This window comes from Rhinoderma darwinii, chromosome 10 (genome assembly GCF_050947455.1).
Source record: "Rhinoderma darwinii isolate aRhiDar2 chromosome 10, aRhiDar2.hap1, whole genome shotgun sequence".
NCBI classification, from domain to species: domain Eukaryota; kingdom Metazoa; phylum Chordata; class Amphibia; order Anura; family Rhinodermatidae; genus Rhinoderma; species Rhinoderma darwinii.
The window spans coordinates 37,501,744-37,522,066 of record NC_134696.1 but is presented as its reverse complement, the minus strand read 5'-3'; the positions used below and the strand labels follow the sequence as shown (position 1 = coordinate 37,522,066).

The 20,323-nt window shown below is 39.5% G+C and overlaps 1 protein-coding gene across 1 annotated transcript in view; it reads left to right on the top strand.

Annotated features, from left to right (window-relative positions):
- Nucleotides 1-20,067, top strand: part of ZBTB16 (zinc finger and BTB domain containing 16) — a 108,264-nt gene extending 88,197 nt beyond the window's left edge. Inside the window, exons 5-7 of the mRNA XM_075839743.1 lie at nucleotides 12,268-12,438; nucleotides 16,148-16,315; nucleotides 17,837-20,067. Coding sequence (XP_075695858.1) covers nucleotides 12,268-12,438; nucleotides 16,148-16,315; nucleotides 17,837-18,066 — 569 coding nt within the window. The 3' untranslated portion in view covers nucleotides 18,067-20,067. The remainder of the gene's footprint in view (nucleotides 1-12,267; nucleotides 12,439-16,147; nucleotides 16,316-17,836) is intronic.
- Nucleotides 20,068-20,323: the final 256 nt, after the last annotated feature.

Here is a 20,323-nt window from a genome sequence, read left to right as displayed (position 1 = left end):
CATTTATTATTGAAAAAAATAATAAAGCCATACATATTTGGTATCGCTGCGACCATAACGACCTTAACTATAAAAATATTATGTTATTCCGCACAGTGAACGCCGTAAGAAAATAAATAAATACTGACATAATTGATATTTTTTGGTCGCTTTGTCTTCCAAAAATTGAAATAAAAAGTCGCATGTACCCAAAAATGGTACCTATAAAAACTATAACTCGTCTCGCTAAAAAAAGCCCTCCTACAGCTCCGTCGACGAAAAAATTAAAACCGTTATGGCTCTCACAACTTGGCGACAGAAAAAATCCATTCTCTTTACAAAAGTTATTTTATTGTGCAAAAAGTTGGAAAACGTAAAGTTCTATAAATTAGGTATCACCGGAATCGGACTGACCCGTAGAATAAATGTAACATGTAATTTATAACGCATGGTGAACGCTGTATAAAAAGAACTAAAAAAATATGCCAGAATTGCTGTTTTTTGGTCACCTTGCCTCCCCAAAAAAAAGGATAACAAGTGATCAAAAAGTCGCATGTACCAATAAAGACTACAGCTCGTCCCGCAAAAAAAACAGCCTTCATACCAGTACGTCTATGAAAAAATAAAATTAGTTAAAGCTCCAATAAGCCAGGAAATAAAAATATGCAGTTGTGCCGGCCCGAGGGGAACATTTCAAGTGGCGAATTATTATTAAGGCCCCTAAAATTAGGGAACCAGGAAGGTGAGGACCCAGACATCTCTGCTGGAAGCGACGGTGCCCGTATTATACCAGGACAACACTTCCCAGCAAAATTCCTCAAACTGCAAAGATCCCGAGTGTGGACCAAAAGGGGAATAAGTAAAGACCATTTATTAGTGCGACATCGGCCTGTGCAGAAAGGATTGCTTCACAGCGTAACACACATCTATGGATCATTTTATTTTTTATTTTTTTACCCCATTATTATACCACCTGAATATGCCCCTTATATACTCCGCCCGGCTTACATGTACACCCACATTATAAACGGAAACACCAGTAAGACTCAAAACAAAACTACTACAAGCAAAATCCACGCTCCAAAAGCCAAATGGCGCTACCTCCCTTCTGAACCCTACAGTGTGCCGAAACAGCAGTTTACTTCCACATATATGGCAACGCCATACCCGGGAGAACCCTTTTAACAATTTTTGGGGTGTGTATCTCCAGTGGCACAAGCTGGGCACGACATATTGGCATATCTATGGAAAAAAATCCCATTTTCACTCTGCAACATCGAGTGCACACCAATTTCTGCCAATCACCTGTGGGGTTAATATGCTCACTACACCCCTAGGTGAATACCTTGAGGGGTGTAGTTTCCAAAATGAGGTCACTTCTGGGGGGGATCCACTGTTTTGGTCCCACAGGGACTTTGCAAATTGCGACAAAGCGCCTAGAAACATATCGAGCAAAATCTGTACTCCAAAAGCCAAATGACGCTCCTTCCCTTCTGAGCCCTACTCTATGCCCAAACAGCAGTTTATGACCACCTATTTGGTATTGCCGTACACAGGAGAAGTTGCTTTACAAGTGTTGGGGTCCTTTTTTCATTTATTTGTTGAGAAAATGAAACCTTTCCAGCTAAAACTACGTCTTATTGAAGAAAAAAAAATTTTTTTTATTTTCACTGCCCAATTCTAATAAAATCTATGAAACACCTGTGGGATCAAAATGCTCACTAAACCCCTAGATGAATTCCTCAAGGGGTGTAGTTTCGTGAATCTAGTCACTTTTGGGCAGTTTCCACTGTACTGGTACCTTAGGAGCTTTGCAAAAGTGACATGGTGTCAAGAAACCAATCCAGCAAAATCTGTGCTCCAAAAGCCAAATGGCGCTCCTTTTCTTCTGATCCATGCCGTGTGCCCAAACAGCCGTTTATGACCACAAATGGGGTATTGCCGTACTCCAGAGAAGTTGCTTTACAAATTTTGGGGTTCTTTTATTCCTTTATTTGTTGAGAAAATGAAACATTTTGAGCTAAAGCTACGTCTTATTGGAAAAAAAAGGCTTTTTTTTTTATCTTCACTGCTCAATTCTAATAAAATCTATGAAACCCCTGTGGGCTCAAAATGCTCACTACACCCCTAGATGGATTCTTCAAGGGGTGTAGTTTCCTAAATGGGGTAACTTTTTTGGTGTTTTCACTGTTTTGGTCCCTTAGGGGCTTTGCAAATGCGACGTGATCTCCGCAAACCATTCCTGCTAAATTTGAGCTCCAAAAGCCAAATTGTGCTCTTTCTCTTCTAAGCCCTGCCGTGTGTCCAAACAGCCATTTATGACCACATGTGGGGTATTGTTTTACTCGGGAGAAATTGCTTTACAAATGGAGTGGTGCATTTTCTCCTTTTAGTCCTTGTGGAAATTAGAAAAAATTAGCTAAACCTACATTATCTTTGAAAGAATGTAGATTTTCATGGCCTACTTCCAATAATTTCTGCAAAAAACCTGTGGGGTCAAAATGCTCACTATACCCCTAGATAATTTCCTCAAGGGGTATAGTTTCCAAAATGGGGTCACTTTTGGGGGATTTCCACTGTTTTGGCGCCGCAAGAGCCTTTCAGACCCGACATGGTGCCTAAAATATTTTCTAATAAAAAGGAGGCCCCAAAATCCTCTAGGTGTTCCTTTTGTTTCTGAGGCCTGTGCTTCAGTCAGTAAGTGCACTAGGGCCACGTGGGGTATTTCTAAAAACTGCAGAATCTGGGTAATAGATATTGAGTTGCGTTTCTCTGGTAAAACTTTCTGTGTTACAAAAAAAATAGATGAAAAAAGAATTTCTGCAAAAAAAAAAAAAAAATGTGAAAATTTCACATCTACTTTGCCTTAATTCCTGTGAAACATCTAAAGGGTTGAGAAACTTTCTAAATGCTGTTTTGAATACTTTGAGGGGGTGAAGTTTTTAAAATGGGGTGACTTATCGAGGGTTTCTAATATATAAGGCCCTAAAATCCACTTCACAACTGAACTGGTCCCTGGAAAAATAGCCTTTTGAAATTTTCTTGAAAATGTTAGAAATTGCTGCTAAGGTTCTAAGCCTTGTAATGTCATAGAAAAATAAAAGGATGTTCAAAAAACAATGCCAATCTAAAGTAGACATATGGGTGATATTAATTAGCAACAATTTTGTGTGGTATTACTATCTGTCTTACAAGCAGATACATATAAATTTAGAAAAATGCTAAATTTTGGTGTTTTTTCACAATTAAATACTTAATGTATCGCGCAAATTTTGCCAGTAACAAAGTCCAATGTGTCTCGAGAAAACTATCTCACAATCGCTTGGATAGGTAAAAGCATTCCGGAGTTATTACCAGTGTCCTTAAGGGGTTAAATCATTTGGATCAGAATGTTTTATCAATGTAGTTAGTTTAGCCATACTGTATATACTGATTCCTATTAACAATGTGTCATCAAACTGACTGTGTGGCCATGTGTAAATACTGCACGGTACTCAAAAAGGGGCCCAAAAAGTAATGGATGTGCCTGAAAATAAAACCCCATCACTGCACTGAATAGGAAAATTTTTTACCTTGGGCATTTGGTGCAGGATCTAAAAAAAACATTGGCAATTTCCTGGATTTTAGAATGACGAGAGATTCATTGGACAGACAGGCACAACTTAAGGGGCGTGGGTCCATGTGGTGGTCAGGTTTGTGTATATGGCAGTGGTTTCCCTGAAACCTTACTGGCGGAGTTATAAACCCAGAACTACACCTTTTTTATACGATTCAACCTTTTGAAATGACAGATTAAAATACATTTAATTCTACATTCTAACAAGCAAGATCAATAGTCTTCAGAAATGTCATATGCTCGTCTGTATTTGTTTGTGACTGGCGTGTATTATAAAATTGGACTTTGGCTACCTTTCAATGAGTAACATGGTGGAGTATTGGGGGTTCTATACGATACACTCTTCTAAAGGTTTAAAAAGAGCAAAGCTTATGATTGAGTCTACCTAGAAGACCTTAAGGTTACATATGTTTGTTACAGTAGCATGGCAGCTTGTCTGGTGTCAAAGGCTTTAACGTCTCTCTGTCATCGGCTTCATTCAGCCGTCCATGGGGACGTCCCTATCACGATTGTTGGTGGCGGCCCCTCTCTTTGGAACCGATTGGGTTGCAGACAATGGACAGAGGAAAAAGAATGAACCTTGGCTTGTCCCTGTTTGAAAGGACTAGGGACAGTGAGGTCAGGGTGAAGGGGGCGTGACAAATATGGCCCCTCATTCACAAGGGACAGGTCTTTGTGCTCACGCTGGCCAGATGGCCTCAGGAATAAATTAAATCTAGTCTAGCACTGGGATGCCGCCTGAGAATGTGTTATTGCCACGTTTTAAGTTCTAAAGAGACTACTCGTTTTCAACATAATTTGTTGTTGTTGTCATGTTCATTCTCTCAATCACTGATTTATAACTAGTACCATAGCCTATCTTCGTTAGCAAATTATATTTTGGAAGACTAATATTTTGTTTTTGCAAGCAGAATTTAGATGACCTCAATATGCGAATCAATGTACAGTCTGTTTATGTCTAAAAATAAGAATCGGATATACTAAATAACATACAATTCATACTACATAGCATACTAAGGCCACTTTCACAAGCCAAAATCCAGCAGTGGGTCCAAAACATGGAAGAGGTGCAAATCTTTCCATTATACATTTTCTTGCTTTTTATGTTCCACTAATGGTTTTGGCATGAAAATACTAACCTAAATACTGATGTGAAGTGACCTTGCTCATACAAATCCTATTATTAAAAAAAAATTCATGTCCTGCACAGGATCGTTTAGAATTTTTGTACGTTTTCTCAGTGTGCCTCTTAAGCAGTTTTTCACTTCTGCATTCAGGGTGGCCTCCTGGTTAGGACATGTCTCTGAAAGGTCTAAGCCCTGTAGATGCCCATGAGGCAACATTCTCCATTTCCTGAATTCTCGGAGTCACACTAGGTGAGTTCTTACACCGCTCACACTGACTCTTCAGTCATTCTTGTGGAAAAGCTTGCCTTACAAGGGATTTGAAAGTATGAAGCTCTCCACAGTGATGTACAACCAGAGAACTTTATTCAGGTACACTAATGTCTTGGTCAAGAAGAGTTTACAGTCTAATTTCTCAAGAACATGTACTCAAGCGTAATTAAATCTACCTGGCAAGTGGAAGTCCGGCTCTTATTAACCTACCAGCAAGTCTTTGAACTGACTTGGGAAACTTCAGAAATTGCAGGAAAACCAAGTGAACACTGCAGGAGCTTTAAAACTTGGTATCACCTAGCATCGTCTCGGTTTGTTGGTGACCCTATGGCCGATGTCATTAGCATCTACCATATCTTCCATTATTTCCGTGATAAATCTCCCGTGAGCTTTTGCACGCAATCTTGTACTGACTTCCATAAGTAAGCCTCATGATACTCCATCAGCCAGGCTGACTTTTTTTTTACTATGGTCCGACAATGGACCAGACTAATCTTTGTTGCATTATTTTACAATATAATAAAGCCGTTCTTGTGTAGAGTTTGGATGCCAAAGAACTATTCTCAAAAAAGCTTGGTCATGGTCGGCTGTCCTTCCATGTTGAAATCTATCCAATGACTTAATCCCTAATGTTTCTCTTGATTTTAATTTTCTCCTGCTTTCCAGACCTGTATATAAATCCTCACAGTATAATTGTTATTCTTTGATAACTAGTCGGTAACCAATGAGTTTGTGGCAGATGATGGAAACGTTTTAGAATGATCTTTTAGGTCTTCAGGATCATATATGAACTTCTATAAAACTTTCACTAGAGATTTAAAATGATTCCCTTGCCTTATATCCTGGCCCCGGTTGCTTGTCTACAAACCCTCTCCTTGTTATTCATTGTTGGCACTTCTAGATTGCAGGGATACATATATCGTCCTAGTACTTGTTAACACTAAACTCCTCTGCAACAACTATTTTATTTCTGCCGACAAAATGGTGTTATTGGAGTTTCCTACTGGTGGAAGTACTCAGTGTAACCAGCGATTGTCAAAACTGTATATAACCTTCTGTCCGGTCCGTATTTCAGGGTGGCTTCCTTCCCCTGTTATTTCACACCGAATAACCACCTCTGTAAATTGAAAACCCTTCCACCGCTTTAACTAAAAACTCCACGGCATGATTTTAAATCTCAAACGAAATGTAATAAGTTTTTATTTTATCCATTATTGATTCTCAGTACTGTACTTTGACAGCCGAGATTCATAGACAGCACAAAAAGTTCTCTCGCTTTCTCTAGCTATATAACTGCTCATTCAGAAGCCGGATCGTGCCCCACTTAACACGATATATTCTAGGTATCTGTGATCTCTCCAATTCTCCGTATGAACCACAACAGCTGTGCTCTTGGTGCAATTCATAGATATATTAAAGGACCTAATATTGCCTATGTATTATTATTATGGTGGACCTAATGTCACTTTTCAAGGATGACCTAATTCAAATTTTGTTAGGCGCACCTGTCCCCTATGATCATTCCATGATCATCTAGTCCTAACATAAGTGTCACTATTTAAATTGGTGCTGTCCAGGGTCTTACATCCTTAGTATCCCAATGTTCAAGACTTATGTCACAACTTGACATCATCCAATATCGAAACCGTCCTGTGTTGAAAACTAGACATGAAATTTAGCAGTGGAATTAGATGGTCACTATGGAGAAAAAGCACATTTATAGAAGATCTACTGTTAGGGTGGGTTTATGTACATTGAGCTGGAATAATTGAACTTTAACAAATAGCTACATTGTCTCGAACGCTTTAGTTGCATGTATATATTTTTTCTTTTGTCCGAAAAACACGGGAAGGAGGACGTGGAGTTAAAGGGATGTTAGAAGAAAAGGTGCTCTGCAGAAGTCAGGCTTGCCCCCCTTGCTTCCACCCGTCTTCTCTCCTTTCCTCGGTATGAATCTGCTGTATCTCATTCCAAACACTAATTCCAGTTTAATTGCCACTGGCCCCGAAGCCTCTTCAATAGGAGCTAACAAATGGTTTGCAGCCCGCAAAGCTCCGTCAGGCTGCATTTTAAACGAGGCTCCCTCCGTCCGGCTCGCATGCCAATGAGCTAGAAGAGAAGCGCCATGTTTACTAATTACCCGCTCTGACTTCACGCCACAGACTGCTAGCTGGCTAGAACGTCTCTACTAGATCGCTTTGGTGTGACAAAAGAAATGTAGCCAGGAATAAACTGAAGTAATATTCTGAAGATACCAACTAAGGCCTTATTCACACGAATGTGTCCGTTTTTCACGTGTAAAAAATGCAGCGTTTTGTGCGCTTTGCCGTTCCGTGTGACATCCTTGTACGGTGCGTGTCTGCCTTTTTTACGCGCGTATGTCCTCTGTATGCCACGCGTTTTTCACGTTCGCAAAATAAGCTGAAGGTGGTGTTTTTCTTTTTCTCATCTTTTCTTTAGCAACTGTTGCGTGAATCACGGACCGCACACAGATGTGAGTCCGTATGCTGTCTGTGGCTTTCACGCACCCATTGACTTCAATGGGTGCGTGATGCGCACAAAACACACAAGAATAGGACATTAATTGCATAGGTCCGTGTGACGTCCGTTGTTTTAACGCGCGTAACACGGAAGTGAAATACGCTCGTGTGAATAAGGCCTAAAACTGAATAATGCTGCATAATGTATTGTTTGTCTCAAAGTATGAAATATTCAGATTATTCACGGAGATAGCTGTTGTGTGATTATATACTTTCATCAGCCATTGTATTATGGGTTGAATCTGATGGTCCTTTATCGCATAGGTTAGTTTTTGTATGTTACTTTTTTGTTTTCTTCTGAAATATATATATTAGTGATCTGCAATGATCATACAAGTAAAGTTGAATTTCCCAGTTAGCCGTTAGGTGAATGCACTCTATTGCACGTAGGCAAAACTTTTCAGGTAACTATATAGTGTTTCTCAATAGAAATGCTATTAAGTCCAGAAATATCTGCCCCCAGAAGAACATGCACCTAGGCCCTTTAATAATGCCATGACAACCCTTTACCGCTATTGTGTTAGTCAAGTTGTGTAGGGTCAACGTTAGTCTGTATTGCTTAGTATATAGGACAGTAGGAGATCCACGGGACTGCATGAAGTACTCTTGAATAGATTTAGGAATTGTGGGTCACTTAATTGTAAGCTCCACTAGTTGATGAATATAATCTAATTTTCTCCTGCTAACATTCAACCACACTACAGAAAAGCTTTAGTCCGTGATAAATTAGGGCATATTCAGAAAACCGCCTCACATCTTTTCATTTCACACACGTCGTGTGAACCTCTACCCTACAACGAATATAACCTTACATGGCATCCAAGCCTTGTATATGAAGAGGTCTGTCAATCAAGTTTGCTAGATACCACACAAGGGGATTTACAAGAGGTTATAAATCCACCTTGAGATGACCCAAGGTCCAACTGGACTGACACGGTACTGCAGACACCAGCAATGTATAGGTCTGAGGACTGTCAAGTGTAAAGAAACCTTTACAAACGGAGTAACCAAATATAACCTAACCCTGACAAGTGATGACATCATAGAATTTGTATCCTGGAGTCAAAACAAAGTAAAGTAGCAAACGCATACGTACTAAATCTTGGGTGCGGCGCTACTTCTCAGACGCAGACGATCCGTTTTTGTTTTCAGCAGCTGACGTTTCTTTTTAACCAGAGAGAAACGTGTGTATTATTTTTGGCAGATTGCAGTAGAACACCTAACAACAAGATGTCTTCATTTCTTCGTATTCTTCCTTGACTTTGTTTTCTGAGCTTTTTAGATTCTAATTAAAAAAGTTAATTTCCTGCTAAATGAATGGTATACATTACTCTCCCCTCAGTATTTCGTCCTTGTGGCCGTGTGGCCTATTGTTCACCGTACAGTATAGGCCTGTTGCACAGACACTATTTTGGTTACCGTGGAAATGAATAGCGAGCCTATTCCAGGCCTTTGCATCCTGTATAAAATGTCTTTTAAAAGCTGCTTAATTTGTAATCTTCTTCTAAAAGAGAGAAGAAGCCATTAAGACGTCGGCTCCCTGAATAAGCCTTGTGTCTGTGTGTGTTTTATTTTAATTTATTGAATACAAATTTTCGTAGCTTTTTTTTTTTTTTCTCTCCCTAAAAAGATCTAGAGAGGGGGAAAAACACCCACTGAATAGCTAATTCTACAAAGCGGCAATTCTGGGTAATTTCACCATGAATAGTTCAGGACTAACATTAATTGTCAACATACACCCTCTTGTGATAATGCAATTTTTATCTCTTAAATCGTTTGCGAACAGCAATTAATTGCATCAAATAATAGTATACATTTAGCATAACTGGAACAATTACTTTTCTCTAGATAGAGAATAATATAAGCACAAAAAAGTGGTTGTATGGGTGGGTATTTTTTTGTTTTAATGGATTTATATTTGTGTATTCCTTTTTATTTTATCTTGTTTTTCTTTATCTTGTTAAATTAAAATGACTTTGCATTAATTGCAACACAAAACATGGGGGTTTCCATTCATTCAAGATCCATTGTAGATTTCCTTTTAAACGAACAATCATTAGGTGTCCATTATGCTCTACCTCTACAGTTCTCCACATTGACTTGGCCTGAAATATACAGCTCATTTGTCAGTCAGGAGTTGGTCTTTGCTTTAAGGTGCAGTCACATGTGTTAGATTTTGGTGTAGAAATTCTGCGATTTCAAAATCCGTTCAATTCATCTGAATGTACTTGTTTCTGCCAGTTCCTTTCAGATGATTGGAACTTTTTTTCAGAAATTTCTGCAACAAAATCTGCGGAGTGTGACTGCACCCTGAGGGAAAATCCTGAGGGAAAATCCTCTTGTGCTACTCTGACTTTGTGCTTGACCTTGAAAAAGTAATGAATGAAATCCTGAAATTTGGCAACAAACCTTTATTTGTCTTCATAAGAAACATCGTACCAAACCTGTTATACCCCCTGAAGATGTACCAGACCTTAGCCACACATTTGCTTCCACTGGCCTACTGGTCAGGATGAAGATTTAACAGAAAATGACTGGATAACAAACGTGCCCTGACATCCACTCTGGGGTTAACCCTATTCACCCCATTCATTGCTGCCAATGAAGTTGGGAGTTCTAGTCAAGATTGATTATTTCTTTTTTTTTGTAAGACCCTAAATAACCTACAACACTTATATCTTCGTAATCTATGGGTGTCCTGTTTCTTACCAAAATAGCGTATCCCCTAAGCCACAGTCCGTTTTGTGCTGGCTAGACTTGGGTGTGGAGTGTAAGAAATATCACTGTTCTTCACCTTTTCACACCCACCTGGAGGTATGGAGATTCCTGGTTGGATTCCCAGGTCATTGTCCCCAGAATAGTCACCAAGTGGCAGCAGTTACGCTATATAGTAAATTCAGAAATTTAGCCAGGTGCCGTCAACGGATTAGTAGTCATGAAGTATTAAGCTGGATAATGAGATAAACCGCAGTCCGGCCAGAAGTCCATACCAGCAGGGATACACTCGGGGAGACGCGCCGCTGGAACCGGGCGAGATGAGTAACTTTGGGTACTGTAAATGTAACATTTTCCATTTCTCAGACAAGTCCTATTCCCAGATTCCACTTGAGTTGAATGGGGTTTGTACCGCCTCACGCTCTGCTTTAGCACTGGAGAGCTTAATTTCCACAGAGGCTCAACCATGGCCCTCATTAAGAAAAGACTAAAGACCTATTCGTTTATGCAAGCCTATGGGAATCATTAGGCTTTCACTTTATAACTCTCTGCCATGCCATGTTCAGGTTGTTGTTGTTTTTTAGTCTTTGGAAAGACAAATGCTATAAAATACCATTTATTATGCTGGATTTAAATATTCGGAACCATATTGATCTGACCACCACAATCCAAATCAGACCATTTGATATATGAATGTAAGTGACCAAATTGAGCCACAACAGTCTGATAACTTAAGTTAACAACTCCTATATGATGGTGATAAATCCCAGTCATCCCTGCTCCAATCTACATCCAATTATACTTTTCTTCTTAAAATATTATGGCGCTCACACTGTCCAGCGCTACATGAGGTTCATATTGACCAACCAACATTGTATAATTGTAATATGTCACAATATTTGCTTTAGCATTGTGCCTCTTCTGCCCTGTTGTAGCTCCTGCATACTGTATAATGATTAAACAACTTATTTACATAAGTCTTTATATTTTTTCCATCTGAATATTTCGAGTAAATGACCTACAACATGTTGAGCAGTCTTTTCTGTGAGATTTCCAGCAAGTGAAACGAAATCTCGTTTACCTCCGTAATCTCGCGAGATTTCGTTTACCTTGCTAGAAATCTCAAAGAAAAGAGTCAGAAGTGTCAGGATTCTGAATACACATGACGTCCAGGCTGGATTTTATGTGTATTCATTATCAGGACACTTGATTAACGTTAATCTCTGTTTATGTGGCTGCACATCGCTGCTGTGTAAATGAATGTAGAGGAGTGTATGATGCTGACTGGTCACTGATTGGTCAGCGTCATACACTTAAACACGCCCAGTTAAAAACACAAGACACGCCCAGTTGGACATAACGAAGAAAAAAAAACGCCCCGTTGTCCATTTCAAACCTCATTTGCATATATATAAAATAGCTCATAACTTGGCCAAAAATGAACGTGTTTTTAAAAAAAACAAAAAACCCTTACTGTTATCTACATTGCAGTGCCGATCACATGCAATACGAGATAGGGATTTGAGAATCTGGTGACAGAGCCTTTTTAAAGGACCCAAAGTAGCTTCTGTTACATAGTAAGACACACCATTATTATAAATGGCACATAGTGTCCTGTTACAGATTTTGCATTGGGGCCCAGGAGCGTTTAAGTTACTCCTATGGTAAGGTCAAAGGTAAGGTTGAGAAAATACAGGCAAATAGTTAGTCAACATTTTTTATTTATTTTTTCTTCCGGATATGCACTAAAGGGACTCAAACTTTCAAATGTGAACATAAGATGCTACATTTTGACTGATCTGTGAACAGTTACATTGTACAATACGGCAAGTGTCTACCGCTATTCTTAATAAACATGTCAATAGCGTCCTCCGTGGTGCATAGGATGGACACCAGGCTTTTATACGTAGATAAGACGCTGGCCGCAGAATGCTCTTGTCTCCTGCTGTGTCTCCAGAATTTAATGTTGTAATTTATGTGGAACCTGTAAGTGACACCCTGTCATCTATGTTTCTTTCAGGTTCTGATATGGCGGTGTTCTGTCTCCTCTGTGGGAAGCGCTTTCAGACTCAGATTGCTCTACAGCAGCACATGGAGGTCCATGCAGGAGTGCGAAGTTACATCTGCAGCGAGTGCAACAGGACTTTTCCTAGCCATACCGCACTAAAACGCCACCTTCGCTCACATACAGGTAAGAAGACGTTTTCCAGTACCATGACAGCTCTGTTCAGTATTTTGCTGCCTCAGATTGTGGAATGTTGACTTATAATATCCACTATTTCGAATCGCTGATATTATATATGCTCAGTATATAGTGTCTTGTCATTGATGTATGAACCTACATAGAAGAGCCAATAGCTTCAACTCCCCTCACGTTCTTGTCAACTGAGAACTTCTCACCAATGAAATCTTTCTTCCAACCATCTGATTCTACAAATATCTTGGAATTACAGGAAAGTATTAATAAAATCCTCTAAGTGACATTTGCATAATTCACGGCTGCTCTTTATTCTCTTACCACTGACCGGCGCACGACATTTATCTCTGGTGAGAAGGGTAGGAAGTGTAATAGGTAGACAATTGATCCCCCCTCCTTGTCTTGTGCTGCAGAGCGGCGCGTGCTTTCATTAATAATGCAAGAGGTGTCTTCAGCATGCGTGCCCAGTCTGTGTGCTTAACATCAGCAGCTGTGTTTGATAGCAAAGCCACTGTCAGCCTCCTGGCATTGATTTAGAGGGACTCTTGATGTACTATCATAATAGCTGTGCAATAGGGGTGAGAAGGAGCTGTGGGTTACCGCCTTTCTTTTGCCCATAGGGCGAGACCCATTAATACAAAACAAATTAAAATATAAAGCTTTGGCAGTGATCCAAATGGACCACCATTTCAATGATCTTGTCATTTTTAAAAAAAAGTTATGACGGGGTTCAGAAGCCTACACTAGATTTCTCGTTCTGATGTGCAGATTGTGGGCCAAAATGACGTCCACCCCTTACTGCCCATTGAGCACAGGCGGCTGGTTCCTTCTCATTAGTTATCCCATTTCCTAGTCATCCACATCAAGGGCCTCGTGTGATTTATTCTTCAGAACTTCTTTAAAACTTTCTGTTTTATGGTAGCCCATTACATGATCGCTCTCGGTATCGATGGGTGGCAGAAAGTATTCACTGAGGAGGGATGCCACCGCACATCACATCATAGGTTGCATTTTTTACTTTGTCCCCAGGGGTCATTCTATTGGCATTTATTGGGAGTTTATTTGTGGTTTTCTCCTCTTTTTTTACATTTTTATTCGCTGTAGATTTTTAACCATCATTGAGTAATTCTGCACCATATTTTATAGGTGGCATTCACATATCATGACTTCTATTCCATCAGAAAATGGAACACAGATGGTCTGTCAGTGAGTAGAGGCAGCCGTTTGATTAAATAATACAACCTTTTGAGGCAATAAAGTAGACCTGTGATGTCATTGACTTAGAAATAAATACGCTGGGGACAAGTCAATGTGGCTGAGCTGCAATACCAGACACAGCCCATGGACCAGAGTGGCGCTGTTTAAAAAAAATATATACTTTTCTTTTTTTCTAATCTCTGAAAATGGCTGCCTTTTTAATGGGAGCTGTTTCCAGGTGTTTTGCAGGTGTATTACACGACATTTTTACGCTCTGACATACGCCTGCAATTTGCTGGTGTGAACATACCCTCAGCCAGCCATTGACCCACAATCTCTGCATACATGGTAGATGTGTGCGTTTTTGTTTCTTTTTTTAAATAATTGCCCCCATGTAAAACATGTATACATTTGTAATGTGGTTCCGTCATCTTTCTTTCCAGGTGCCTTTGCTCTTCAGCTCTACTTCTCTCTTCCACAGCACAAACACTTGTTTAACAGTCACAAGAGGCCGATTTATGCTTTGCTTGATCTTAATTATGTATTGAAGTCTATTAAGAATTACACATCTTCGATAGATTAGGGGTTGCGTTTTATTTTCGCAGTGCTGTAACGCGTTCTGATCTACTCCTGGATACAGATGATTAGAAGTACCTGTAAAATTTTATTTGTGTTTTTTTAATCAAATGTTTATAGTTGGGGAGCTGAAAATAAGGAGTGCAATAAAAAAAAATACAAGTAGATAGAGCACATGTAACCAGGAGGACAATTTATGCAGAGGCACGGCCGCGGTCTGACACCAGGATAATGAAAAAACGTAGGTCATTGCGGATGACTTAAAGTCTCCGGGAGTCGGAGAAAATGTATGAAGCAACGAGAACATTACACGCTTGGCAGGCCGGCCGAGGAAAAAATACAGGCGCCCTTGTTCCCCCGCCGTAAACGCAAGGGCCTCCGATCCGCAGCCCGCAGAAAATTGCAATTACAGTGACAAGTGGAATCAGTAATATTTTAAATATTCATGAGCTGGGGCTGCGGTGATCAATCTGGTTTTATTGTCCTTGCTCTGCCTTCTGACATAAATAAGGAGCCACGGGCCTGTCACCCTCTTTATTATATTTTCTGTCTCTTTCTCTTGGCTGAATGCTGGAAAGGATGTGCACCACATAAGCCGGGTGTGTTCATGTATCAATGTGCAATGTCTGCACAACCATGCAGCAGATTATTATTTTTGTTTTACTAATATGCGTGCGTTTTATACCAGGCTTTTGTAGGCAACTATAGCTTTGATGATCCAAGAATGCGGTTATACTGGCAAATGCATCCTTCCATTTTAGTCCTTCCATTAAACATCTGGGCAGAATACAACCTGTTTATATGTCTGTTCACACTGGCATTATGTTATTACCGGAGCTCTGATAGATCTCTTATAAATCCGTGTAACCAATGTTGACCGATCCTCTTCACTTATAACGGGTCTATCCGGTTTCGTGAAGATTTATTATTTTGTTTGTTTTTTTTATTTGTTTTTGCTGTTTTGATCAACAGACAAAAAGATACCATACCTGCTGTAGTATATATTATGTCAATGTGCCATGATTTAGCGTTCCACAATTATACAACTAATTGATGACCAAGTCATTGAGCAGCCAAACCAATGTTGTATTTTATGTATTCATATTATTGAATCTATTTGGACATTCCTGTTTTGGATCTGTCTGAACAAAGGGACAATTTTTATATCCCCTTAAAGGGGTTGTCCTGTCCTTAAAAATTGATGGCCTATCCTCAGGATAGGCCATCATTATCTGATTGGTCGGCGTCCAACTCCCGGGACCCCTGCTGATCAGATGTTTTGAAGGGGCCGCGGCACTCATACGGTTACTGCTCGTACTTTGAATCGCCGACACACTTGTAGCGGAAGTTCACAGTACTACAGCCTTCTCTCATTGAAGTGAACCGCCGCTACAAGCGTGTCGGCAATTGACAGTACGAGCAGATAAAGAATGAAGGGGAAGCAGCGCTGGTATGAGCGCTGCGGCCCCTTCAAAACAGCTGATGTTAAATCGATAGGCCATCTATCTCTGAACAGTCGGGGTCCTGGGAGCTGGACCCCGACCGTTCAGATATTGATGGCCTATCCTAAGGATAGGCCATCAATGTTTTGGGACTGGACAAACCCTTTAATGTACTTTCCACTCTTGGACATATATTTTATTCCCTATTTGATCGTGGGAACAAAGTACCAGTGCCCATAACAAAGCTGTTATTTTGTGGCTGCGCTCTCAGATCCTAGCTGTTTAGATCATTTGTATACAAGTCTATACATATAGTCCTCTGAAAAGACCCCAGTCTTTCTTATGATGCCTATTATATAGTAGACCATAATAATTTTTAAAAAAAATGTATAGTAAAAAATGTGGCGTGAAAATCACATCAATCATAGATATGTAGAGTATGCTGTCCCATTGTTTACAGTGCAATGTAACCGTCTTGTATTTTATAGGTGATCATCCATATGAGTGTGAATTTTGTGGAAGCTGTTTCCGAGATGAAAGTACACTGAAGGGTCACAAGCGTATCCACACGGGAGAAAAACCCTATGAGTGTAATGGCTGTGGAAAAAAATTCAGTCTAAAGCACCAGCTGGAAACACATTACAGAGTTCATACAGGTAAGTTTTCGAAGGATGTACGATCGAGATCTGTGCTCTTCCCATTCTTCATACAATGGATGTGGCCATTTTCTTATCTTGCACATAATGCTCAATAAAACGAAACTCTTTGACAGAAGGGTCTTTGGGATTACCACTTTTCTTGAATGGGTAAGAATAAAGCCCCTATCGCACCGGCCAATTTTGGCTGGTGCAACGAACGACTATCAACGAGACCGCTCGACGATCGGCGCTCCTTTCACAACTGTAGTATAGGGACGAGTGCTCGTTATTCCGATTGCAAAAAGGAAGGTTGCCTGCAAGCAGCCAAGCCCAATTTCCCAACTACCAATTGACAGTAAGAATGAAAAATAATAAATATAATAACCTTTATTAGGCTACGTATAGCCAGACAGACCACATAGATATAGAGTTAAAATTGTCACTACCTACAACACCGGACTTAATTATCAGTTACCTGTATATTAACAGGCAGAAATAGTGATTGACTTAGGAGTAAAGTAGCGTCCTCAGGGGTACACGGGGCTAATGGGCCCGTGTACCCCTGAGGACGCTACTTAGTAGCGAAACATGTCGGGGGGGCTGTTAGGATTTTAATACTTACCGCAGACCGGACTCACTATTCCTGACTAGCTAATCTAACAATATAACTGGCTAGGGAACTGGCTAGGGAACTACACTTTACTCCTAAGTCAATCCCTATTTCTGCCTGTTAATATACAGGTAACTGATAATTAAGTCCGGTGTTGTAGGTAGTGACAATTTTAACTCTATATCTATGTGGTCTGTCTGGCTATACGTAGCCTAATAAAGGTTATTATATTTATTATTTTTCATTCTTACTGTCAATTGGTAGTTGGGAAATTGGGCTTGGCTGCTTGCAGGCAACCTTCCTTTTTGCAATTGTTAATGTGCCCGCCAACTACCAGGGGTCCTATCCATTCCCTGTATTCCTCGTTATTCCGATCGCTCATCCCCATACATTATCGTGTCGTCCGCACGTCTACCTGTTTACACAGGGAGATGTGCTGCCGACAACGATAGTGTTTCAGTTTTTTTAAAACTATACGATCAGCAGACGACCAAGCGTTTGCTCGTTCGTCATTGGCTGATCGTTCCTCTATTTACACAGGGCATTTATCGGCAACGAGCATTCTATGAACACTTGTCTGCATGATCGTTGCCCAGTGTAAAAGGGCCTTCAGGTCTAATGTGCAATTAAACTTTGTTATGAGCTGTTCAGACACGCCTGGGTTTTCACATTTGTGCTAATGTTTGACCCTGAAATATGGGCACTTTTATTCATCTGTCAAAAATATTAGCAAGCGGATAATGATGGGCATATTTTGCTACTTTAGTATAAAAATTTGTGTTTTTGTTTTTTTTTTTTTTGTTCTGTAATTTTACAGTTTTAGGATGCTATGATTAAATTTCCATATTGAATTTGGCTGAATGGCATTCTTGTAATCATATATTTTTTTTAAATGTCCGTTAAACCTATATCATATTTGATTTTAATAGGTGAGAAACCATTTGAGTGCAAATTATGCCACCAACGCTCACGAGATTATTCTGCCATGATCAAACATCTCCGAACCCACAATGGAGCCTCTCCATACCAGTGTACAATCTGCCTGGAATACTGTCCCAGCCTATCTGCCATGCAGAAGCACATGAAGAGCCACAAACCTGAGGACATCCCTGCTGACTGGAGAATCGAAAAGACCTACTTGTACTTGTGCTATGTTTGATGGGAAAAGTTAAAGTATTTGTAAGGGAGTTGATTTTTGAAAGTGATATTCAGAAGGCCGAGCAATACAGACCTATAAAAAAAAAATCCACTTAAGAGCAGCAAAAAAAAAAATCAAACACATCCATCCATGTTGGCTTTTTCATGGAAGGCATAGCGTTCTTTTGAAGAAACTTGCTATGTTTTCCCTCCCTTGTGCTCCATGGGTTTTTTCTTCATTGTCGACCTGCATTGGAAGTCATGAGAATAAACTTTTTGAATTTTTCCCAGAATTAGAAAAAGTTTAAGGGTGAAATGGTCTTCATTCGACAGAGCAGTTCTTAATCCAATATGGTTTTTGTATCTGTCCATAACACATTTTTGGACATCCAGCAATTTTCACTGCAAAAATGTAATTCAGTTATAACAAAAAATATTTTGAGTTTATTCCATTTAACATTTCATCACCTCGAGAAAAGATTAGATATGGCCGTATGATCTAGATTCTTTCGGGAAGATTGTAGTGACCAACCTGGATTCAAAAAAATTAAAAAAGTGCTCTAGTATGGAGCATAAATTGTAATACCACTTGGTATTCACCTGTCTTTGTAGCACTGAAGGGGGTTTATTAAAGCCTCATATTTAAGTTTGCCCTCAAATGTTTGAATCCACTTAGTTCAGTTTGGACATATCGTTTTGAATGTTTCATAAGTTCCCAATATTCCTTAAATCTATCCGTCAGTTGTTCAAAGTGATGGAAATTTGGTGACTTGTTGAAATGACTAGGAAGATTTTTGAAGCTGAGCACTTTGTCAAGTACTTATTCTTCATATTTTAATGGGCAATTCCATTGACTTGGAGGCAACTGGTAATCCTGGCAACAAGGGTTAGAGAAGCGGGGGAAAAAAAGTTGGGCGGTATTGTGATATCCAGGTAAATGGCTCATGGCTTGCGCGATCTGTTGCTTCCAAGTCTATTCTAACCAGACCAAACCTTGCACCATTGGAGCCACGATTGTAAATGGATGTGTTTGGTTAATTTGTATGTTTCCCATTTCTCCATAACTAAAACGCATTAAATTCCCAACATCCTCTTGTGACTCTGTCATTGTGTTTTCAGAGGCCAATTAAATAATAGGGGGCTGCTTCTATGTATATAATCTGTTTAAGTTTTTTATGTTTAGCACATTGTACTTGAATTTTTTTTATTTTTGATGACCATGTTTAGTGATGCCTAATTTTGAGGCATTTTTGTTTCTTTTGACACATTGTAGGCTAAATGTGCCAAATTGAGGAAGGGGAGGGCAGTGTGTCATTTCTTTGAACTATTTTGTTTTGTACCAAATATGGTATTAAATTTAGGGTTAACTTGGCCCTTTTGCATTGTGCTTGGGCTTTTGTTTTTTGTTTTAATTCATGAAAGCTACCTCTTAACCTGTTGCTGGAAGAGCTGCCTACAACACATTTTAATACAATGCTTTATAGGTCCCTCTGACAGTGGATGGGTTAATTATGTTATGTTCATTTATTTTTCTATGCCGTTTCTTGTTAATCTTATTTTACGCTTAATGAAATTCTTATTTTCATCTCATATATGTTTTTTTGGCGATTTGTTTTGTGATTTAAGCTGCATTATATAAATATAAGAGGTGTAGGGGATTATTTTGTAGCTAGCCTTACTTGGGAAAATGGGGAATAACAGGGGAGAAATTTTGACCTTTTCTACAAAGTGGTCAACACTTTTGACCCCTTGGTTGTATAAAGGGGCTATGATGATACTGCTGTTGTCTTCTGCCGTTTTAGATCTTAAAAGGTGTTTTTGGATGGTTAAAATGGCTCCCCATGTTAGAGACTTTTTATTGTAGCTCTCAAAAATTGGGGGAGGGTGACTGAAGGATCTGTGGTTTAAACTTGAATTTGTGAATAGAAGTCTAGATGTTGTTTTTTTTGTTTTTTTATAATCATAATGTGAAGCTGATGAAAGTATTAACTCTGTTGGCAGATATAAATATATATTTTTCACAGTATGTATCAATGCTGACTCGTGTTTAAGAGATGTTAGCCGGCCAAAACATTCCAGGCAGAATTGTAAAGTGTGTTTATCAATTTCCTCACCAGACACCAGACAAGGGATCATAAAAAGTTGTTGTTCCACAAAACAAACTTTCCCCCCCCCCCTCTTTCCCCTCCCTAAGCGGTATGCTCTGAAATTTCTCCTCCTCCAACTTCGCAAAAACATGGAATATTGTTAGGGGAAGGGCAAATATACACAGAGTTGTG